The 19,945-nt window shown below is 44.6% G+C and overlaps 1 protein-coding gene across 5 annotated transcripts in view; it reads left to right on the forward strand.

Moving 5' to 3' along the window:
* LOC110489742 (lethal(3)malignant brain tumor-like protein 4) overlaps positions 1–19,553 on the forward strand; it is a 143,805-nt gene extending 124,252 nt beyond the window's left edge. For 4 of the 5 annotated variants that reach the window (XM_021562594.2, XM_021562595.2, XM_021562596.2 and 1 more), the window contains 3 exons: positions 1,896–2,065; positions 14,431–14,493; positions 17,742–19,553. In XM_021562594.2, the coding sequence (XP_021418269.2) occupies positions 1,896–2,065; positions 14,431–14,493; positions 17,742–17,897 (389 nt within the window). In that variant the 3' untranslated portion in view covers positions 17,898–19,553. The remainder of the gene's footprint in view (positions 1–1,895; positions 2,066–14,430; positions 14,494–17,741) is intronic. The other variant, XR_002468616.2, reaches the window with a different exon arrangement.
* The last annotated feature ends 392 nt before the right edge of the window (positions 19,554–19,945 follow it).

Genomic DNA, 19,945 nt, shown 5'->3' on the forward strand with positions numbered 1-19,945 from the left:
GAAGGATTAGAAAAGAAAAGAAAAGAAAGACAATAATGAAAGGAAGGAAAGGAACCTCGTGAAGCTGAAAGCAAAACGGTTTGTTTGTTGATGCACAGTAAAATCAAAATAAGGAAGAAGAAATGGAACAAAAGTCGAGGTCGGTCACCTGTCATTTTTTGTTGAATTCTGTGGACAAAGCCTGTACCATTGCTTATCAACCTTCAGCCCTACCCCCTGCAGCCCTACCCCCTGCAGGCCTTCCCCCTGCAGCCCTACCCCCTGCAGTGATCACACTCCCACTCTACTATGCAGGTCATTGTAACTTTTGCTTAGCAGACTATGTCTCACCCATCTACACACAATAACACCATAATGATAATGTTGTTTTTACATTTTTGCTCATTTTAAATGAAATATAGAAATATCTAATTTACATAAGTATTCACACCCACATGTTATAATCACCTTTAGCAGTGATTACAGTTTATTTCTGGGTATGTCTCTAAGAGCTTTGCATACCTGGATTGTACAATATTTGCACATATTTTTTTTTTAATTCTTCAAGCTTTGCCAAGTTGTTGGTTGGTCATTGCTAGACAGCCATTTTCAAGTTTTACCCAAGATTTTAAAGCTGATCTATGTCAAAACCGTAACTAGGCCACTCTAGGAACATTCAATATTGTCTTGGTAAGCAATTCCAGTTTATATTTGGCATTGTGTTTTAGGCTATTTTCCTGCTGAAAGGTGAATTTGTCTCCCAGTGTCTGTTGGAAAGTAGACTGAAGCAGGTTTTTCTCTAGGATTTTGCCTGTGCTTAGCTCTATTCTGTTTTTTTTTCTTCTAAAAACTCCCTCGTACTTGCTGATGGCAAGCATACCCATAACAGGGTGCAGCCACCACCATGCTTGAAAATATGATGAGTGGTACTCAGTGATGTGTTGTTGGATTTGCTCCAAACATAACGCTTTGTATTCAGGACATAACATTTATTTCTATGCTACATTTTTGCAGTATTACTTTAGTGCCTTGTGGCAAACAGGATGAATGATTTGGAATATTTGTATTCTGTACAGGCTTCCTTCTTTTCACTCTGTCATTTAGGTTAGTATTGTGGAGTAACTACAATGTTGTTGATCCATCCTCAGTTTTCTCCTTTCACAGCCGTTAAACTCTATAACTGTTTTAAAGTCACCATTGGCCTCAAAGTGAAATCCCTGAGTGGTGTTCTTCCTCTTTGGTAACTGAGTTAGTAAGGACGCCTGTATGTTTGTAGTGACTGGGTTTATTGATACACCATCCAAAGTGTAATTAGTAACTTCACCATGCTCAAAGGGATATTCAATGTTTTTACCCATCGACCATCGTTGTTGAGGCATTGGGAAAATGTGCTGGTCTTTGTGGTTGAATCTGTGTTTGAAATTCACTGCTCAAACGAGGGACCTTACAGATAATTGTATGTATGGTATACAGAGAGGAGGTAGTCATTCTAAAATCATGTTCAACACTATTATTGCCCATGCAACTTATTATGTGACTTGTTAAGCAAATCTTTACTCTTGAAGTTATTTAGGCTGACAATAACAAAGGGGTGGAATACTTATTTACTCAAGACATTTCAGATTTACGTTATTAATTTGTAAACATTTCTAAAAACATAATTTCACTGGCATTATGGGGTATTGTGTGTAGGCCAGTGACACAAAAGCTCAATTTAATCCATTTTAATTTCAGGCTGTAACGCAACAAAATGTGGGAAAAGTCAAGGGGTGTGAATACTTTCTGAAGGCACTCTCTCCTCACTCTCTCACTAGCTCACTTTCTCTTTCTTTCCCCACCCTCTTTTTCCCTTTCTCACTCATTAACAAATTCACATTGGCAACCCACTAATGACATGTACACCCTTCCCCCTCCAGAGCACAGCGTGGACAGCCTGCAGCAGGCCCTCCACCAGTCGGTGTTCCTGTCGGCAATGTCGGCCCACCCTGGCCGGGACCTGCCCCTATGCTGGGAGCAGCACTGCAAGCTGCTGCCTGGAGTGGCCGGAGTACAGGCCAGCCGTGTGGCCCACTGGACCGCGGACGAGGTGAGAGCACACACACATCCACGTGTACTTGCGTACATACACACATGATTATGTGAATTGATGGTTCAAATTATGTAGAGACAAGCAGTGGCACATTTAAGTGATAATGCCCTCGAAGCCGGTGTTTGGAGGATATATTGGCACGGGTGTTGTTAGGCCAAAGACGTGGCAATATATCCTCCAAACACCAGCTTCGAGGGCATTATTACTATATTATTGACATTTTCATAAATAAAACTTTTATTTTGATTAATTTATTCATACTATTTCATCCTTCCACAAGATATAGTCCTGACACAATTCTAGGGTTTCTACCCAAACTGGCTGTCGTTGTATCATTTCGCTAGCCAACTACGAAAATAACTTACAGTCACGTCAAAAAGTGCAGGCAGAGTAACAGCAAAGTAGCTGCATTTGCATTTGTTGAAGCTGTTTCCTAGTGACATTTATTTGGGTACATCCATAACTTTGAGCTAATGAGGCGCAATTTCACCTGGCAAAGAAAATGGTCTCACTTGTCAGTACACTGTTGTTCAAAGGAGCTAGCCAACAACACAGCTAACACATTCACTTCAAACTGAAGCTGGAAAGACTGCAAACTAACTGCACTTTGTTTCATTTGACCTTTTTTCAATTGACATTTCTTTGTATATATCCATAAAATGATGCCAGCTGACTCATGATTTTGACTGGCTGAGAAACGCTGCCTGCCTATTTGTCTCGTCCTGACTCCCGACACGTTCATTACAATGGGACAGCTGGAGATCGAATTTGAATATTGAAACAATGTTGAAAATGTCAGAGAGACAAACAGCAAGGTTTATACAAATCTACACTGTTGAAAACTAAATGTTAGTCTAAAAGAAACGTGAGATAATGTCTATATGCTTTTTATAGTGGAGATCAAGTTTGGGCTTGATGAGACTGGCTGGGCTGATGAGACAGTGGATTGCGCAGTCAGATGGAACAGAGTAAATAGGCATTTTAACATCATAGATTTAGCCGGTGGTAACTTGTGGAATAGACACCAGCTGGAATGTGGTTTTAACCAATCAGCATTCAGGATTAGACCCACCCGTTGTATAAACTCATACAGTTCACACGCATAGACACACACACACACACACTCACACACACACAGACCCGTTGACATATGCTTGAGGATGTCTCACCTTAGTTTATTTCATCATCTGGTATAGATCCCTGTATTGTTGAGATTGCTCTACATGTGGCTTTGCAATGTGCTGGGATTCTATTGCCTCTGACTTCACTTATAGAAAACCTTAACCCAGTTGTCTGTCAGTTGGGTTTATAGTGAACCAGAGTCTCCTCACATACAGTACTGTCTTGTCTGTTTCCACTTTGTCATTTCTCTTCTACTGCTGATGTCAGTTTTCACGCTCCAGAGAGAGCTTGACACCATAGCAACCAGGTGTGACAATAAACTTTGACCCTTGCAGCCAGAGAGCCTAGTTGTAAATAGACGTGTGTGTGTGTGTGTGTGTGTGTGTGTGTGTGTGTGTGTGTGTGTGTGTGTGTGTGTGTGTGTGTGTGTGTGTGTGTGTGTGTGTGTGTGTGTGTGTGTGTGTGGACAGAATAAATAAGCAATCTTGGGGTCACTGTGTCTAATCATACCAGATATGATCAACTGTTTATTTACAGTTGAGGAATTATGAACATAAGGAGAAATGCAATGACGCTAATGTGTAGGTCTATGAATCATAATGTTTTTAACCATTTTATTTATGCGGTTCAATGCATTGTGCTTCATAATTTATCGTATGTCTACTCCATTGATAGTCTGTCAGTCCTCTCGTATTGTTTCAAACCTCCTCTGTCAAGCCAAATTGATATCAGTCCAAATCAATTGAAATGTCAGCTGTCACTCGAGAGAGAAAAAAAACAACCTTGGAAGTTTCCCTCTCTGGTTAGAATACGAGACACAAATTAAATGTCAGGATCCCTCAGCGGGCACCGCTCCACTCTAAGAATGAATTTACATGCACAACGTCCCGGTCTAAATGGCATGTGCGATGTGGCCAATGCCAAGGTCTGCCGTGCCCCATGCCATGATCCTCCTGTGGTTGCTAAGCACTCTCTCCATCTACGGGTGACTTTGATTGATGAGACGAGGACGGCTACCGGACCCAAAGTGATTTTTCAGCTTTCGCTACATACACACCACACCTTCTCCATTCCACACCGCTATTGAGCATCTCCAATAGGCTTGGACAGCATAAAGTATACAGTGGAGCAAAAAAGTATTTAGTCAGCCACCAATTGTGCAAGTTCTCCCACTTAAAAAGACGAGAGAGGCCTGTAATTTTCATCATAGGAACACTTCAACTATGACAGACAAAATGAGAAGAAAAAAAATCCAGAAAATCACATTGTAGGATTTTTAATGAATTTATTTGCAAATGATGGTGGAAAATAAGTATTTGGTCAATAACAAAAGTTAATCTCAATACTTTGTTATATACCCTTTGTTGGCAATGACAGAGGTCAAACGTTTTCTGTAAGTCTTCACAAGGTTTACACACACTGTTGCTGGTATTTTGGCCCATTCCTCCATGCAGATCTCCTCTAGAACAGTGATGTTTTGGGGCTGTTGCTGGGAAACACTCCCTCCAAAGATTTTCTATGGGGTTGAGATCTGGAGACTGGCTAGGCCACTCCAGGACCTTCGTAAAGGGGGTAAAATATAAATATTAAAGTTTATCTTGCATTGACCGGAGAAAATAGCCTGGCTACAAGAGAGAAGTACAGAGAAAAGTAGCAACACATCAGTCAGAGCACTGTCTGCTGATAGAATACCCTTTTGTGAATTCTTATCCGAGTTTAGAAGTACAACTGAAGCACAAAATTAGTCTGATGCAGAGCAACAATTACAATAAGAAGTATTTTAGATCTGCGTTTACATTTATATTTTTTCCTGCGTGAAAATGCAGAATTCTGCATTAACACAACCCCTAAGTTTAACTTGCTATCTAAGTAAGTGGCTGAATAAATAAGGTGACGGGGCATCATATTGTGTTAGCTTTTTGCCAAGTTTGAGAAGTCAAAGCCCTTTTAGATGAGTTATTTGTACAGCTGCCACTGATATCTTGATTTCCTGCGTTTTTTCTCCTCTCTGTTCTGGGCCGATCTGCTGCTCGCCTATCTTCTCTGAGCAGAGCAGGCAGGCCCATTGCCCTAGCGACTCCAGACTCCACACAGAGACGGTGTGTAGACATGCTGTTAGAGATCCAGTACTGCTCTTCCTTCAGACAAGCATGCGTCAAAACTTTTGGTCATTTGTACAATGTCTCTCGTTCACATTCGCTTGGAAATGTCTAAACTCACCAGAAATTATTTTCGGTAGCTCCTACCTATATATGTATAACTTTAGGAGCTGGATTCCCTGACTTGGCAATTGTTAGCATATTTAGCTAGCAGCCTCCATGGAAATTATCAATTACTTGTGCTAATTTTGTTAGCATTCTAGTAATAGACGTTCAAAGGACTTTTTTGCGGTTTTGGGGCTCCCTTGTGTACTAAGCCGGTAATACGGTAAATCCCAGGGTGAGAGAAGGATGGTATGATGATATGAAAGTCTGGATACCGCCCAATCCTAATCTCCAATGGTAACGACAAATAGGTCACCCACCATTTGTAACGGGTTGGAGTTATTTCCAAACACCACGGCAGTGTTGAGAAAAGGGGGGGCAACAAGGTACCCCTAGGGAAAGAAAGAGAGCGAGAGAAGGGATGGGGAATGTTAAGATGTTATGAGTTAAGACTGAATAGTAGTGCTGAGCGATTAGTGCTTTTTGAGGTCGGTTTGATCATAAAAAAATGTATCACAGTTTTCAAATACGGTTTCGATTATATTTTTAGACATTAACTGTACTATGCATTTGGTGTGTATATAACATTTGTTTTATTTGATTGTTATTATTTCATTCCAAGTCATCATCTCTGTTGTCTGACCAATTCACTATTTTAGTAGTTCTTCAAAGTAAATAAGGCATACTTTTATGACAGCTGAATACTAACTATCAATCACTTAGATCATGTATTTTCAGGTAGAGATACCTCTAAAAGAATCTGCTTAGCATGTGCTGTCTTCTTTCTTGATCGTGCGCTCTTCTGTCCGTCTCTCAATGGCCGGCGCTCAATGGATTATGGTCATTGTAGTTAGTAGCGCAGACAACGTGGCAATTATGTTGGCCTGTTGGAACTACAGTATTGGCCTGTTGGAACTACAACTCCCTACTACATCGCACAGTTCAGGCTTGATCCGATTTATCTCTAGATAAACTGAATCGAGCTCACAGAAAAAAATTATAATAATGGAAGTCAAATAATGGAACCACCGGCGAAATTTCAGTAACCGTCATTTCAGTTCATCACTCAGGCGCACTGAACAGAGACACAGGCAACTGTGGCTTTAGTTAGCCTATTCGTTCACCATGTTAAGAAACGGGTTAACCGTGCTTTATTACAGTAACCAAGCACCGTAGTACACGTATCAATGTGCAAACTGTACACTTGTATCAATGTGCACCATTACAGGGAAGATAGTTAGGAGAGCAATAGGAGAGAGAGGAAGATTGAGGGATCGGGCCCCCTCGGAGCACAGACTGATGAGAGATGGTCCAATAGAGGTAACCAAGACTCACAAAAGCAATGCACAGTGTTGTGGCACGTTCAGATAGAACTATATGATGTACTGTAAAACAAACCCCTCTGACGTGTAGAAAAGGGCATCTTGTCAGTTCTATCTGCAACAGTGTTGTGCCTACCAAATGTGGCCCAGGCTTGTCTTGTGACTGCAACCTGCAGAGAGGGGGCAGCACAGAATGTCATTGAGTTGTACCAGAAGATGTTTTATCTTGGCGGTTGTGGGGATTTGGCAGAGTGGAAGGAGCGAGATTGCAGTAGAGAGAAAAGGGGAGGGAGAGAGCAGAACTGTAAAGGGATCGACTAGAGGGAGAGGAGCAGTGCTTATATAGGTTTTTATAACACCCACTAACCCCCCCTAAGACTACAGATGTATCCATACTTCACCACCCACGTCCCTTAAATCAAGTCCTTAGCCGAGGTTCTATAAAGTGAGCCTATAGCTTAATAGCCTTGAGCAGTGCTGAATGGGCACATTTCACTATCTCCATCAGCCATCACTTCTCCAACCTAACCACTAGCTAATTGGGTGGGGTTAGCATTGCACTATCATCCAAAGCTTGAGCATACATTTTTAGTTTGTCTATGTGATCCCTGTGGGAATTTAACTCCTGGCCTTGGCGTTGCTAACATCACACTGGTTTGCTAGCAATGCCATTTCCTTTCAACATTAAGCTTGACGTACTCTAATTAAGATACAAGAACCCTAGGAGCTATTTCCTTGGGAGTTAGTTTATCTGCAAGGCTTAGTCTTTAGTTCATTGGGTTCATAATCCTGCCAGCCCTTGATCCCCGTCATACAGATGTACATTTCCTGTTGCTGTAAGATTTTATATGTATTATGTGGATTATAATTAATGGACATTTTTGTAGGGTTTGATGAATGTTTTGTTAGGGCCAATCAAAACTGAAATGTCAAAGTGGAAATTACAAACGTTAGAAGCCTTTTTAAACCTCAAATACACCCTTTTCTTTTCCTGCCGCACAGGAAAATTCTCAGCAATAAAATAGTGATCAAATTATTTTTATTTTATTTAACCTTTATTTAACTAGGCAAGTCACTTAAGAACAAATTCTTATTTACAATGACGACCTAGGAACAGTGGGTTAACCGCCTTTTTCAGGGCAGAACGACCGATTTTTACATGGTCAGTTCTGGGATTCGATCTAGCAACCTTACTGGTCCAAGGCTCTAACCACTAGGCTACCTGCCATCCCAATTAAGATCCTACATATGGATCATTGCTCTCATTCCACTAAAGTTACACCTGTCCTTCTACTCCCACCCTCCCTCGCTCTCTCTCTCTGTCTCTCAAAGCAAGAGTCAAAGTTCTTTAAAAGTGGTGCTTTCAAATGGAAAAGTCAATGTTTCTGCCCCTTTGCCTGGATTCCTAGCCCATCATATTTTCCTAAGAGCAGAAAAGAGAGGGTGTCCGCAGGGGAGAAGAATGTATTTTGCCACCGTCCGTGCGAGTATTGGTAGTCACAAAACAGCCATGGGAACAGCCTCGCAAAAACACTGCTCCTTGACCGCTGCTCTATCACCCAGCCTCACCTGGGACTCTGTCTGTAACAGGCTTTTTCCTGGTCCACTACCCACTCCTGTCACGCTTTAACACACACTGGCTGGAGACGTTTACCACCCAAAGATGGCAAATGAAATGCTTAGCTGGCTCCCCGATTTGCATTTGTTGGGCTGGAGCACACACTTGGAATTGTACAGTGTGTTAGTGTGAAACTTGGATCAAGTTGTGTGTTGACCAGGATTTACAGTGCCTTCAGAAAGTATTCAGACCCCTTGACTTTTATCACATTTTGTTACGTTACAGCCTTATTCTAAAATGGATTAAATAAAATATTTCCCACAGCAATCTACACACAATAATGACAAAGCAAAAGCAGGTTTTTAGAATTTTTTGCTAATTTATCATAAACATTTTTTTTAAAGATACCTTTCATAAGTATTCCGACACTTTGCTATGGGACTCGAAATTATTATTATTTATTTTTTTATCTTTATTTAACTAGGCAAGTCAGTTAAGAACAAATTCTTATTTTCAATGACGGCCTAGGAACAGTAAGTTAACTGCCTGTTCAGGGGCAGAACAACAGATTTGTACCTTGTCAGCTCGGAGGTTTGAACTTGCAACCTCCCGGTTACTAGTCCAACCCTAGGCTATCCTGCCGCCCCAAAATTGAGCTCAGCTGTTTCCATTGCGATGTTTCTACAACTTGATTGGAGTCCACATGTGGTAAATTCAATTGATTGGACATGATTTAGAAAGGCACACACCTGTCTATATAAACTTCCACAGGTGAAAGTGCATGCCAGAGCGAAAACCAAGCCATGAGGTCAAAGGAATTGGCCATAGAGCTCATAAACAAGATTGTGTCGAGGCACAGATCTGGGTAAGGGTACCAAAAAATGTCTGCAGCATTGAAGGTCCCCAAGAACACAGTGGCCTCCATCATTCTTAAATGAAAAAAGTTTGGAACCACCAAGACTCTTCCTAGGGCTGTCCACCTTGCCAAACGGAGCAATCAGGGGAGAAGGGCATTGGTCACTCTGACAGAGCTCCAGAGCTTCTCTGTGTAGATGGGAGAACCTTCCAGAATGACAACCATCCCTGCAGCACTCCACCAATCAGGCCTATATGGTAGAGTGGCCAGACGGAAGCCACTCCTCAGTAAAAGGCACATGACAGCCCGCTTGGAGTTTGCCAAAAGGCACCTAAAGACTCTCAGACCATGAGAAACAAGATTCTCTGGTCTGATGAAACCAAGATTGAAGTCTTTGGCCTGAATGCCAAGCGTCACATCTGTAGGAAACCTGCCACCATCCCTAAGGTGAAGTGTGGTGGTGGTAGCATCATGCTGTGGGGATGTTTTTCAGCAGTAGGGACTGTGAGACTAGTCAGGATCGAGGCAAAGATGAATGGAGCAAAGTACAGAAAGATCCTTGATGAAAACTTGCTCCAGAGCGCTCAGGACCTCAGACTGGGGTTAAGTTTCACCTTCCAACAGGACAACAACCCTAAGCACACAGCCAAGACAATGCAGGTGTGGCTTTGGGAAAATTCTCTGAATGTCCTTGTATGGCCGAGCCAGAGTCAGGACTTGTACTCAATCAAACATCTTTGAAGAGACCTGAAAATAGCTGTGCAGTAATGCTCCCCATCCAACCTGACAGAACTTGAGAGGATCTGCAGAGGAATGGAAGAAACTCACCAAATACAGGTGTGCCAAGTTTGTAGCGTCATACCCAAGAAGGCTCGAGGTTGTAATCGCTGCAAAAGGTGCTTCAACAAAGTACTGAGTAAAGGGTCTGAATACTTACGCTTTTTTGCAAACATTTCAAAAACCTGTTTTTGCTTTGTCATTATTGGGTATTGTGTGTAGATTTTTGAGGGGGAAAAAACGAAATGTGGAAAAAGTCAAGGGGTGCACTGTATATGATTGTTTGGGATTTTTTTTCAAAAGCTACAAATTGATGTTGTTGGTAGTAAGTGGGTGATTTGTGTATGCAAAGTATTCTCATTGTTAATAACATCCTCATAGGAACTGGAGAACTGTTTCCGCTCATGAATAATTCCAACACAAATTAAGATTTCTGATTGAATTCCAACCCACTCTAGAAATATGTAATGGAATGTTTTGAACTTCCATAAATGGCACTTAGCTAATAGAGAATTGTACTAATCCTGTCCTGGAGACTACAGTGTGTTTCAGTTCAGATGCCTCTCCTCACTATAATGTGCTGTATACAGACTGATATTTATGCTCTCTAATGTTGAGGCCAGGTATTTGACATGACACTCAGGTAGCAGGCAGTCCTCTGTAGCTATTGTTAGCAGAATAATTCCTCCTGAATAGACCTACCACTGCAGACCTGGGTTCAAATAGTCATTCGGATTCTGAAAGCAATAGAATTAAAGGTGCAAACACCACCCATCTGGCACTCTAGGCAGACTCAATCAAACACTCAAAATATTTCAAGGAAGCCAAATATTACTTGAGCCCAGGTCTGCCTCAGTACAGACTACTGGCCAGTTGCTTCAAGGCGGCAGCTTTGGGCGCTGCATTATCATGATTCTGCATTGCAGATATACAGTGCTTTCAGAAATTACTCACACCACTTTTTCTACATTTTCTTGTTACAGCCTGAATTTAAAACTAATACAATTTAGATGTGTTTTTTTTGTAAATTTTTACAAATTAATTAAAAGCTGAAATGTCTTGAGTCAATAAGTATTCAACCCCTTTGTTATGCCAAGCCTAAATAAGTTCAGGAGTAAAAATGTGCTTAACAAGTCACATAAGTTTAATGGACTCACTCTGTGCAATAATAGTGTTAAACATCATTTTTGAATTACTACCTCATCTCTGTACCCCACACATACAATTTATCTGTAAGGTCCCTCAGTTGAGTTGTACATTTCAAGCATAAATGCAACCACAAAGACCAGGGAGGTTTTCCAATGCTTCACAAAGAAGGGCCTGTTGGTAGATGGGTAACAAATAAAAAGAAGCAGACATTGAATATCCCTTTAAGCATAGTGAAGGTATTAATTACACTTTGAATGGTATATCAATACACCCAGTCCATCACTTGGTCAGTCTATGTCATGGAAAGAGCAGGTGTTCCAAATGTTTTGTACACTTAGTGTATACTGGGAGTACCAGTACAAGATCAATATGCAGGTGTACGAGGTGCTCTATATATACAAAAGGATGTGGCCACCCCTTAAAATTAGTGGATTCTGCAATTTAAGCCACACACGTTGCTGACAGGTGTATAAAATCGAGCAAACAGTCATGCAATCTCCATAGACAAACATTTGCAGTAGAATGGCCTTACTAAAGAGCTCAGTGACTTTCAACGTGGCAGTGTCATAGGATGCCACCTTTCAAGTCAGTTTGTCAAACTTCTGCCCTGCTAGAGCTGCCCCAGTCAACTCTAAGTGCTGTTATTGTGAAGTGGGAAACGTCTAGGAGCAACAACGGCTCAGCCGTGAAGTGGTAGGCCACACAAGCTCACAGAACGGGAGTGCTGAAACGCGTAAAAACGTGTCTTACCTCGGTTGCAACACTCACTACCGAGTTCCAAACTGCCTCTGGAAGCAGCGTCAGCACAATAACTGTTCGTTTGGAGCTTCATGGACTGGTTATCCATGGTCGAGCAGCCGCATCACCATGCACAATGTCAAGGGTCGGCTGGAGTGGTGTAAAGCTCGCCGCCATTGGACTCTGAAGTGGACTCTGAAGTGACAAATCTGGGTTTGGCGGATGTCAGGAGAATGGTACCTGCCTGAATGCATAGTGCCAACTGTAAAGTATTGGTGGAGGAGGAATACTGGTCTAGGGCTGTTTTTCATGGTTTGGGCTAGGTCCCTTAATTCGAGTTAAGGGAAATTTTAACACTACAGCATACAATGACATTCTAGACAATTATGTGCTTCCAACTTTGTGGCAACAGTTTGGGGAAGGCCCTTTCCTGTTTCATCATGACAATGCCCCTGTGCAGAAAGTGAGGTCCATACAGAAATGGTTTGTCAAAATCAGTGTGGAAGAACTTGACTGGCCTGCACAGAGCCCTGACTTCAACCCTATCGAACACCTTTGCGATGAATTGGAACACTGACTGCGAGCCAGGCCTAATCGCCCAACGTCAGTGCCCGACATCACTAATGCGCTTGTGGCTGAATGGAAGCAAGTCCCCACAGCAATGTTCCAACATCTAGTGGAAAGCCTTCCTAGAAGAGTGGAGGTTGTTATAGCAGCAAAGGGGGGGACAACTCCATATTATTGCCTGTGATTTTAGAATGAGATATTCAATGAGCAGGTTTCCACATACTTTTGGTCATGTAGTGTATTTGAGGTAGTTATGTAAATGAAGGCAGGGTAGAATGACTAGGCATTCAGGCTACATAATAATGAGAAGTACAATAAATAACAGAGTAGCAGCAGCATATGATGAGTGTAAATGTGTGTGTGTGTTTGTGTTGTCCTTATGCATTTGCATGTGCATATGCAGTGTATGTGGATGTGTGTGAGATGTCATGTCAGATCGGCGATAACGACAAGGAAGGAAGGCAGGAAGGATCCATTTTAAGAGTACTCAAACAGGTCCTGTGCTTAACACAGGGTGAAAAGGGACATTTGTGTTTATTTTGTACTGGCCAGTGATGCACAGAGAGGTAATAGATTTTGGGAGATGTTAGCTGGGTGAGATGAGGACCTAAGGGTCTTGGACTGGAACAAACAGCTGTTTCATAATGTACTATATTGAATAGCTGTTTATCACACCCTCATGTAACACGGATGCAGCCGGGGTTCTCTTCACGTGTGGCTTTTGTTTTAGCTGTTGGGGCCATGCTCAATACAATACATATTTTTTTTACCCATTTGCACAAAATTGATACATTTGCAGTCAGCACTGGGATTTGAACCGACAACCCTCCAGTTACTGGCCTCGTTTCTCTAACATCGAGGCTACAGCCAACTGTACTGAGATGGTTCAATATGACTCTGAATAAACTGGTTGTTCTGTTGGTGTCCGGTAATTTAGCTTTATGACTAATTTCCATGTTTTCATTACGGTAAGAATGTCCTGACAGAGGAGGAAGAGTTACCTTGTTGTTTTTTGGGGTACTTAATTGAAGTCATTTTCACTAGCAAGTCCTGTGGCACTTTACGCCTCGCCATCTCTTTCATTCCATTTTTTAAAAGCCTCATTTGACAATGTTTTGGCAGGATACAGGCTTTCTAAAGGCTATTGTCTTACGTCAGTGGCTTCCAGCAGATTGTCTTCTGTTGTAAAGCAGTCGATATCCATCATACAGGAGCTTCTTACGCTCTCTGACCCCCCTTTATTCCCTTGGCTGTCATCCCAGTAACAGCTGCAGTCAGGCCCACTAGAACCCCAGCTACCCTGGGCTATTATTGGAAGTTTCCAAACCCCTCTTCAGAAAGTTTGAGTTTTCTCACTCTTTCCAACTCCTGTAGCTTAAAGGAGGCACTGGATATGTGCAGCTTTGGATTGAACGCTATCCCTTCACTTTTTTTTTTCTTTTTGTATTGATGGAATGGCAATATCGCTAGCTTCTTTAGAGCATCAGGAAATGTCAATGCCCACAGGCAAACACGTTCTCAATATCAACATGATTTGCTCTTCTGAGTGGTAATAATTAGGCTATAGCTTCACACATCACTCACTGATCCCCTTATGTCTGTTGATTTTCCATCAACAGTTACAACCCCTCATCATAATGCCTATATACCATTGTCATAACAACGACATAACGGATGTCATAACCAGTCATGACTTGTGGTGTTGGCCTTATGACTGGGAAGGTTCAAGCAAAGTGTTACCCTGGTAACTCCACCAGATGCTCTCCATTGAGATGGTCTCCCAAACTGTAACGTCCGTTGTTAAATGAAGACCAAGGTGCAGCGTGGTCATTTTAAATGTTCCACCAACAACAATAAACAACTCAACGAATGTAAAGCTAGGAGTGCAACACATGCAACACACAAAGACAAGATCCCACAACAGAAGGTGGGGAAAAGGGCAGCTGCCTCTGATTGGGAACCATACTCGGCCAACAAAGATATATAAACATAGATTTCCCACCCTAATCAGACCCTGGCGTGACACAAACACTAACCAGTGTGTCTGTCTTCTACATGTCTTTGTCCAGGTGGCTGACTTTATCCACTCTCTTCACGGCTGTGATGAACAAGCCAAGCAGTTCAAAGAGGAGGTAAGAGATGACACACCCTCTATCCACCCTCTGGTCCCCCTCCTCTAGTCCCCCTTTAGTTGCCCTCTAGACCCCTCTGGCCCCTCTCTAATCTCCCTCTAGTCCCCTTCTAATCCCCTCAGGTCCCCTTCTAATCCCCTTCTGGTCCCCCTCTAGTCTTCCCTGGCCCCCTCTAATCCCCTCTGGTACCCCTCTGGCCTCCCTCTAATCCCCCTCTAATCCCCCTCTAGTCCCCCTCCTCTAGTCCCCTCTGGCCCTCCTCCTCTAGTCCCCTCTGGCCCCCCTCTAGTCCCCCTCTGGCCCCCCTCTAGTCTCCTCTGGCCCCTCTCTGGCCTGCCTCTAGTCCCCTTTAATCCCCTCTGGCCCCCCTCTAATCCCCTCTGGTCTGTATCTGGCCCCCCTTTAGTCCCCTCTGTCCCCCCTTTAGTCCCCTCTGTCCCCCCGTTAGTCCCCTCTGTCCCCCCTTTAGTCCCCTCTGTCCCCCCTCTAGTCCCCTCTGTCCCCCCTTTAGTCCCCTCTGGCCTGCCTCTAGTCCCCTATAGTCCCCTCTGGCCCCCCCTCTAGTCCCCTCTGGCCCCCCTCTAGTCCCCTCTGGCCCCCCTCTAGTCCCCTCTGTCCCCCCTTTAGTCCCCTCTGTCCCCCCTTTAGTCTCCTCTGGCCCCCCTCTAGTCCCCTTTAATCCCATCTGGCTCCCCTGTAATCCCCTCTGGTCTCTATCTGGCCCCCCTCTAGTCCCCTCTGGTCTCTATCTGGCCCCCCTCTAGTCCCCTATGGCCCCCCTCTAGTCCCCTCTGGAACCCTTCTAGTCCCCTCTGGCCCCCCTCTAGTCCCCTCTGGCCCCCCTCTAGTCCCTTCTAGCCCCCCTCTAGTCCCCTCTGGCCCCCCTCTAATCCCCTCTGGTCCCCCTCCTTTAGTCCCCTCTCGCTCTCCTCCTCTAGTCCCCTCTGGCCCCCCTCTAGTCCCTCTCTGGCCCCCCTCTAGTCTCCTCTGGCCCCTCTCTGGCCTGCCTCTAGTCCCCTTTAGTCCCCTCTTTCCCCCTTCTAGTCCCCTCTGTCCCCCCTTTAGTCCCCTCTGTCCCCCCTTTAGTCCCCTCTGTCCCCCCTCTAGTCCCCCTCTAGTCCCCTCTGTCCCCCCTTTAGTCCCCTCTGGCCCCCCTTTAGTCCCCTCTGTCCCCCCTTTAGTCTCCTCTGGCCCCCCTCTAGTCCCCTTTAATCCCCTCTGGCTCCCCTGTAATCCCCTCTGGTCTCTATCTGGCCCCCCTCTAGTCCCCTCTGGTCTCTATCTGGCCCCCCTCCAGTCCCCTCTGGAACCCCTCTAGTCCCCTCTGGCCCCCCTCTAGTCCCCTCTGGTCCCCCTCTAGTCCCCTCTAGTCCCCTGTGGCCCCCCACTAGTCCCCTCTGGCCCCCCTCTAATCCCCTCTGGTATCTCTCTGGTCCCCCTCTAGTCCCCTCTGGCCCCCCTCTAGTCCCCCTCTGGCCCCCCTCTAGTCTCCTCTGGCCCCTCTCTGGCCTGCCTCTAGTCCCCTTTAATCCCCTCTGGCCCCCCTCTAATCCCCTCTGGTCTGTATCTGGCCCCCCTTTAGTCCCCTCTGTCCCCCCTTTAGTCCCCTCTGTCCCCCCGTTAGTCCCCTCTGTCCCCCCTTTAGTCCCCTCTGTCCCCCCTCTAGTCCCCTCTGTCCCCCCTTTAGTCCCCTCTGGCCTGCCTCTAGTCCCCTATAGTCCCCTCTGGCCCCCCCTCTAGTCCCCTCTGGCCCCCCTCTAGTCCCCTCTGGCCCCCCTCTAGTCCCCTCTGTCCCCCCTTTAGTCCCCTCTGTCCCCCCTTTAGTCTCCTCTGGCCCCCCTCTAGTCCCCTTTAATCCCATCTGGCTCCCCTGTAATCCCCTCTGGTCTCTATCTGGCCCCCCTCTAGTCCCCTCTGGTCTCTATCTGGCCCCCCTCTAGTCCCCTATGGCCCCCCTCTAGTCCCCTCTGGAACCCTTCTAGTCCCCTCTGGCCCCCCTCTAGTCCCCTCTGGCCCCCCTCTAGTCCCTTCTAGCCCCCCTCTAGTCCCCTCTGGCCCCCCTCTAATCCCCTCTGGTCCCCCTCCTTTAGTCCCCTCTCGCTCTCCTCCTCTAGTCCCCTCTGGCCCCCCTCTAGTCCCTCTCTGGCCCCCCTCTAGTCTCCTCTGGCCCCTCTCTGGCCTGCCTCTAGTCCCCTTTAGTCCCCTCTTTCCCCCTTCTAGTCCCCTCTGTCCCCCTTCTAGTCCCCTCTGTCCCCCCTTTAGTCCCCTCTGTCCCCCCTCTAGTCCCCTCTGTCCCCCCTCTAGTCCCCCTCTAGTCCCCTCTGTCCCCCCTTTAGTCCCCTCTGGCCCCCCTTTAGTCTCCTCTGGCCCCCCTCTAGTCCCCTTTAATCCCCTCTGGCTCCCCTGTAATCCCCTCTGGTCTCTATCTGGCCCCCCTCTAGTCCCCTCTGGTCTCTATCTGGCCCCCCTCCAGTCCCCTCTGGAACCCCTCTAGTCCCCTCTGGCCCCCCTCTAGTCCCCTCTGGTCCCCCTCTAGTCCCCTCTAGTCCCCTGTGGCCCCCCACTAGTCCCCTCTGGCCCCCCTCTAATCCCCTCTGGTATCTCTCTGGTCCCCCTCTAGTCCCATCTGGCCCCCCTCTAGTCCCCTCTAGTCCTTCTCTAGTCCCCCCCGTCCGAAGTAATCTAAATAGTTTTAATGCTGGCCCTCCTCCATACGGCGAAACAGGTGTGGAGTAGCCTTTGCCCGTATAGTTGTTAGGCTGCCGTCTGCAACAAAACACTCAGAGAAATGGATTCTCTTCCTTCGTCTCCACTATGTTTGGGCCACTATGTTTGGTTTGTTTGAGTTGATAATTATACCGAGGTAAGGAGACATGACTGGAATCCAAAGCAATTCATTAAATGCTAGTAGCAGTAGCGATTAGCATTCCGAGCACAGCCATCTTTCCCTCAGCTAATCTGACTCTAGTATTTGCCATTGCTCTCTTGGTTATTGAAATCACTTTTTCACCAATCGCAGTTAACACTCCACAGTTGTGCTTTTTACATACACAAAATGTGAGTTGCACGTTTAGTCGTTGAACAAGCATTCACCATGATCAAACGGCTCATACTCTCTGTATAGTGGCAGATAAGATCTGTAGCCCTTAGAGAGTGAGAGGGATTTTTTTTCTAAGTCTCACTGGGTTCAATTGACTGTATATCAGCTGTTGACCCATGCTGTAATCTGATTGGTTGTCGTCCAACAGCAAATTGACGGGAAAGCCTTCTTGCTGCTGACCCAGCGCGACATCGTCAAGATCATGAGCGTGAAACTCGGTCCTGCCCTCAAGATATACAACTCCATCCTGATGTTCAAGCACGCTGAGGACAACCAATCGGCAGCTGGCAACGCCAACACATGAAGCATCGGAAGCCACACCCACCAGGCCCACCCTATGTGTCTGTCAAACACATAGATTTACTGTATGGATTCATTCCAAAATCCCTGACCCCTGACTCCTGCTCCTTCACCTTGGCCTACAGGCACTTTAGTTAAAGGACTTGAACTTCAACTAATGCCGCTACATGATCTGTCCAGACCGATGGACTTTCAGGTTTGTGTGTGTGCATGTGCGTGCGTGTGTGTGTCTTCTTCCTTGGACACAGCCTCTAATTCTGCCTTTAATACTCAAATGTGGGTGTCATGAAGGTCAACTCAACAAAACCCGCATTTACAGCTACACAGCACAGTTTTCTATGTCTTTTACGCTGTAGCTTCTCCATGCTCTACTTTTCTCCTTCAGGATCAAAGAAGTGACAATCACCATCAACAGTACAAAGCCGTGTACTACATCATGACAAACTGGGCTTTTTCTGGGTCATCACGGTGCTATGTGTATTCCGATTACAGTCTACATCACAGTACGGGAGTTGACCTCTGGTACTACCAGCTTACGATCTCTGTCTATCGACTCAAACAGGGATACATATTCCAAACGTCTCTGCCATTTTGATTTGTTTTGATTCTATTTTGTATAAATGTTATGTCACTACCTATATCCACTCACCTATATTTATTGTGAAAAATATCTTGGTGTTTGCATAGTTGAAGGAAATTAATATATTATATATGAGGAAATTGTTTTAAATTTAATTTGATAATATATTGCACATTAGAAGAACGAAAAATAACTTTACTTACGTTTTGGAAAATGTAAAACCATGGGATAGCTTTGAGCTGAAGATTAGTCTAAATAAGTGTCATTTATGTTATTATAATGTTAAGGTAGTTAAGATATCTTACGTAGTCTTACTTTCTGTGGTACTGCAGCTGGAGACAATAGCCATGTACGTTTATCATGATTTACCTTTTGATCCATACTCGTTGAAAAGGACCAATATTGTATTTTCTGTTCTCCTTCATTTTCATTTTTTCTCTCCTTTTTACCATTGGGGTAAGTTTTCTCACAGTCCTGATAGGTTGAAGTTGTTTTCTTATTATCAAAGAACAGCATACTTGATCTTCTGCACAATTAAGAGTTTAATCGTATATTTTGCTATAACTTGGAACAACTGTGCTATATCATTTGTTCTCTAGTCTTAATATGAATGTTGCTACTAAATTTCAACAGAACTCCATTGAAACTTCAGGAATATGAAGAAACCGTTTACTGTACTTTCTGCTTTTTTCCTATAGGGACTTTCTCTCTATCCCAAATGTCAAGCATCCGGAAACCTATATTTTATTCTGATGCTGCTTGTCTTTCTCAATGCTGTAACGCGCAAGACTGCTGTTTAGTGCATGGACAATAGTGCTACATCTTGGTACAACCTCCAATATGGAGTTAGATATCTGCCCTTAACATATTCTACACGTATTTAGGTGACTCACAATCTATTTTGGCGGATATCTACCTCCATATATCGACCACTTATCTATGAAAATGACAACTAATTGAACCATAAAGATGTGTTGTACATATTTGTAAACCCTGTTTCTTACATTGAATTTACACTTTGTACACACTTAATGGATTCAGATCACATGACTTCACAATCCAAATAAACAGTGCAAAGTCCCTGCCGTCTCCACACTCCGTTTTAGTTCTCCTCAAGACAGTTTTGCATTATTTATTGTTTGACTACTACAGTGCGAAGGCTGCACGCCCATTTCCAACTTCCAATGTCCCCCTTGACATTATGTACAAAAATGGAAATTAATGGACTGTGGCTGGGATTTATTCAACTGCAGATAGTGGTCTTCCGGATTGCACTTTCTATTTGATTTGCACAGCAGTGTGTTTCGGATGGTTAATTTAGATACTGGCAGTCCTGTGGTGTGACACATTCAGTTCTGACTGCAAACCAGTCATCCACTGCTGCAAAACCAGACTGACAATTTCAGGGACACACTGCTTTGAAAATCAAACACACTTTGCAGTCCCATTTCTCTCTGTGACCACCCTGAAAG

This window comes from Oncorhynchus mykiss, chromosome 15 (assembly GCF_013265735.2).
Source record: "Oncorhynchus mykiss isolate Arlee chromosome 15, USDA_OmykA_1.1, whole genome shotgun sequence".
NCBI classification, from domain to species: domain Eukaryota; kingdom Metazoa; phylum Chordata; class Actinopteri; order Salmoniformes; family Salmonidae; genus Oncorhynchus; species Oncorhynchus mykiss.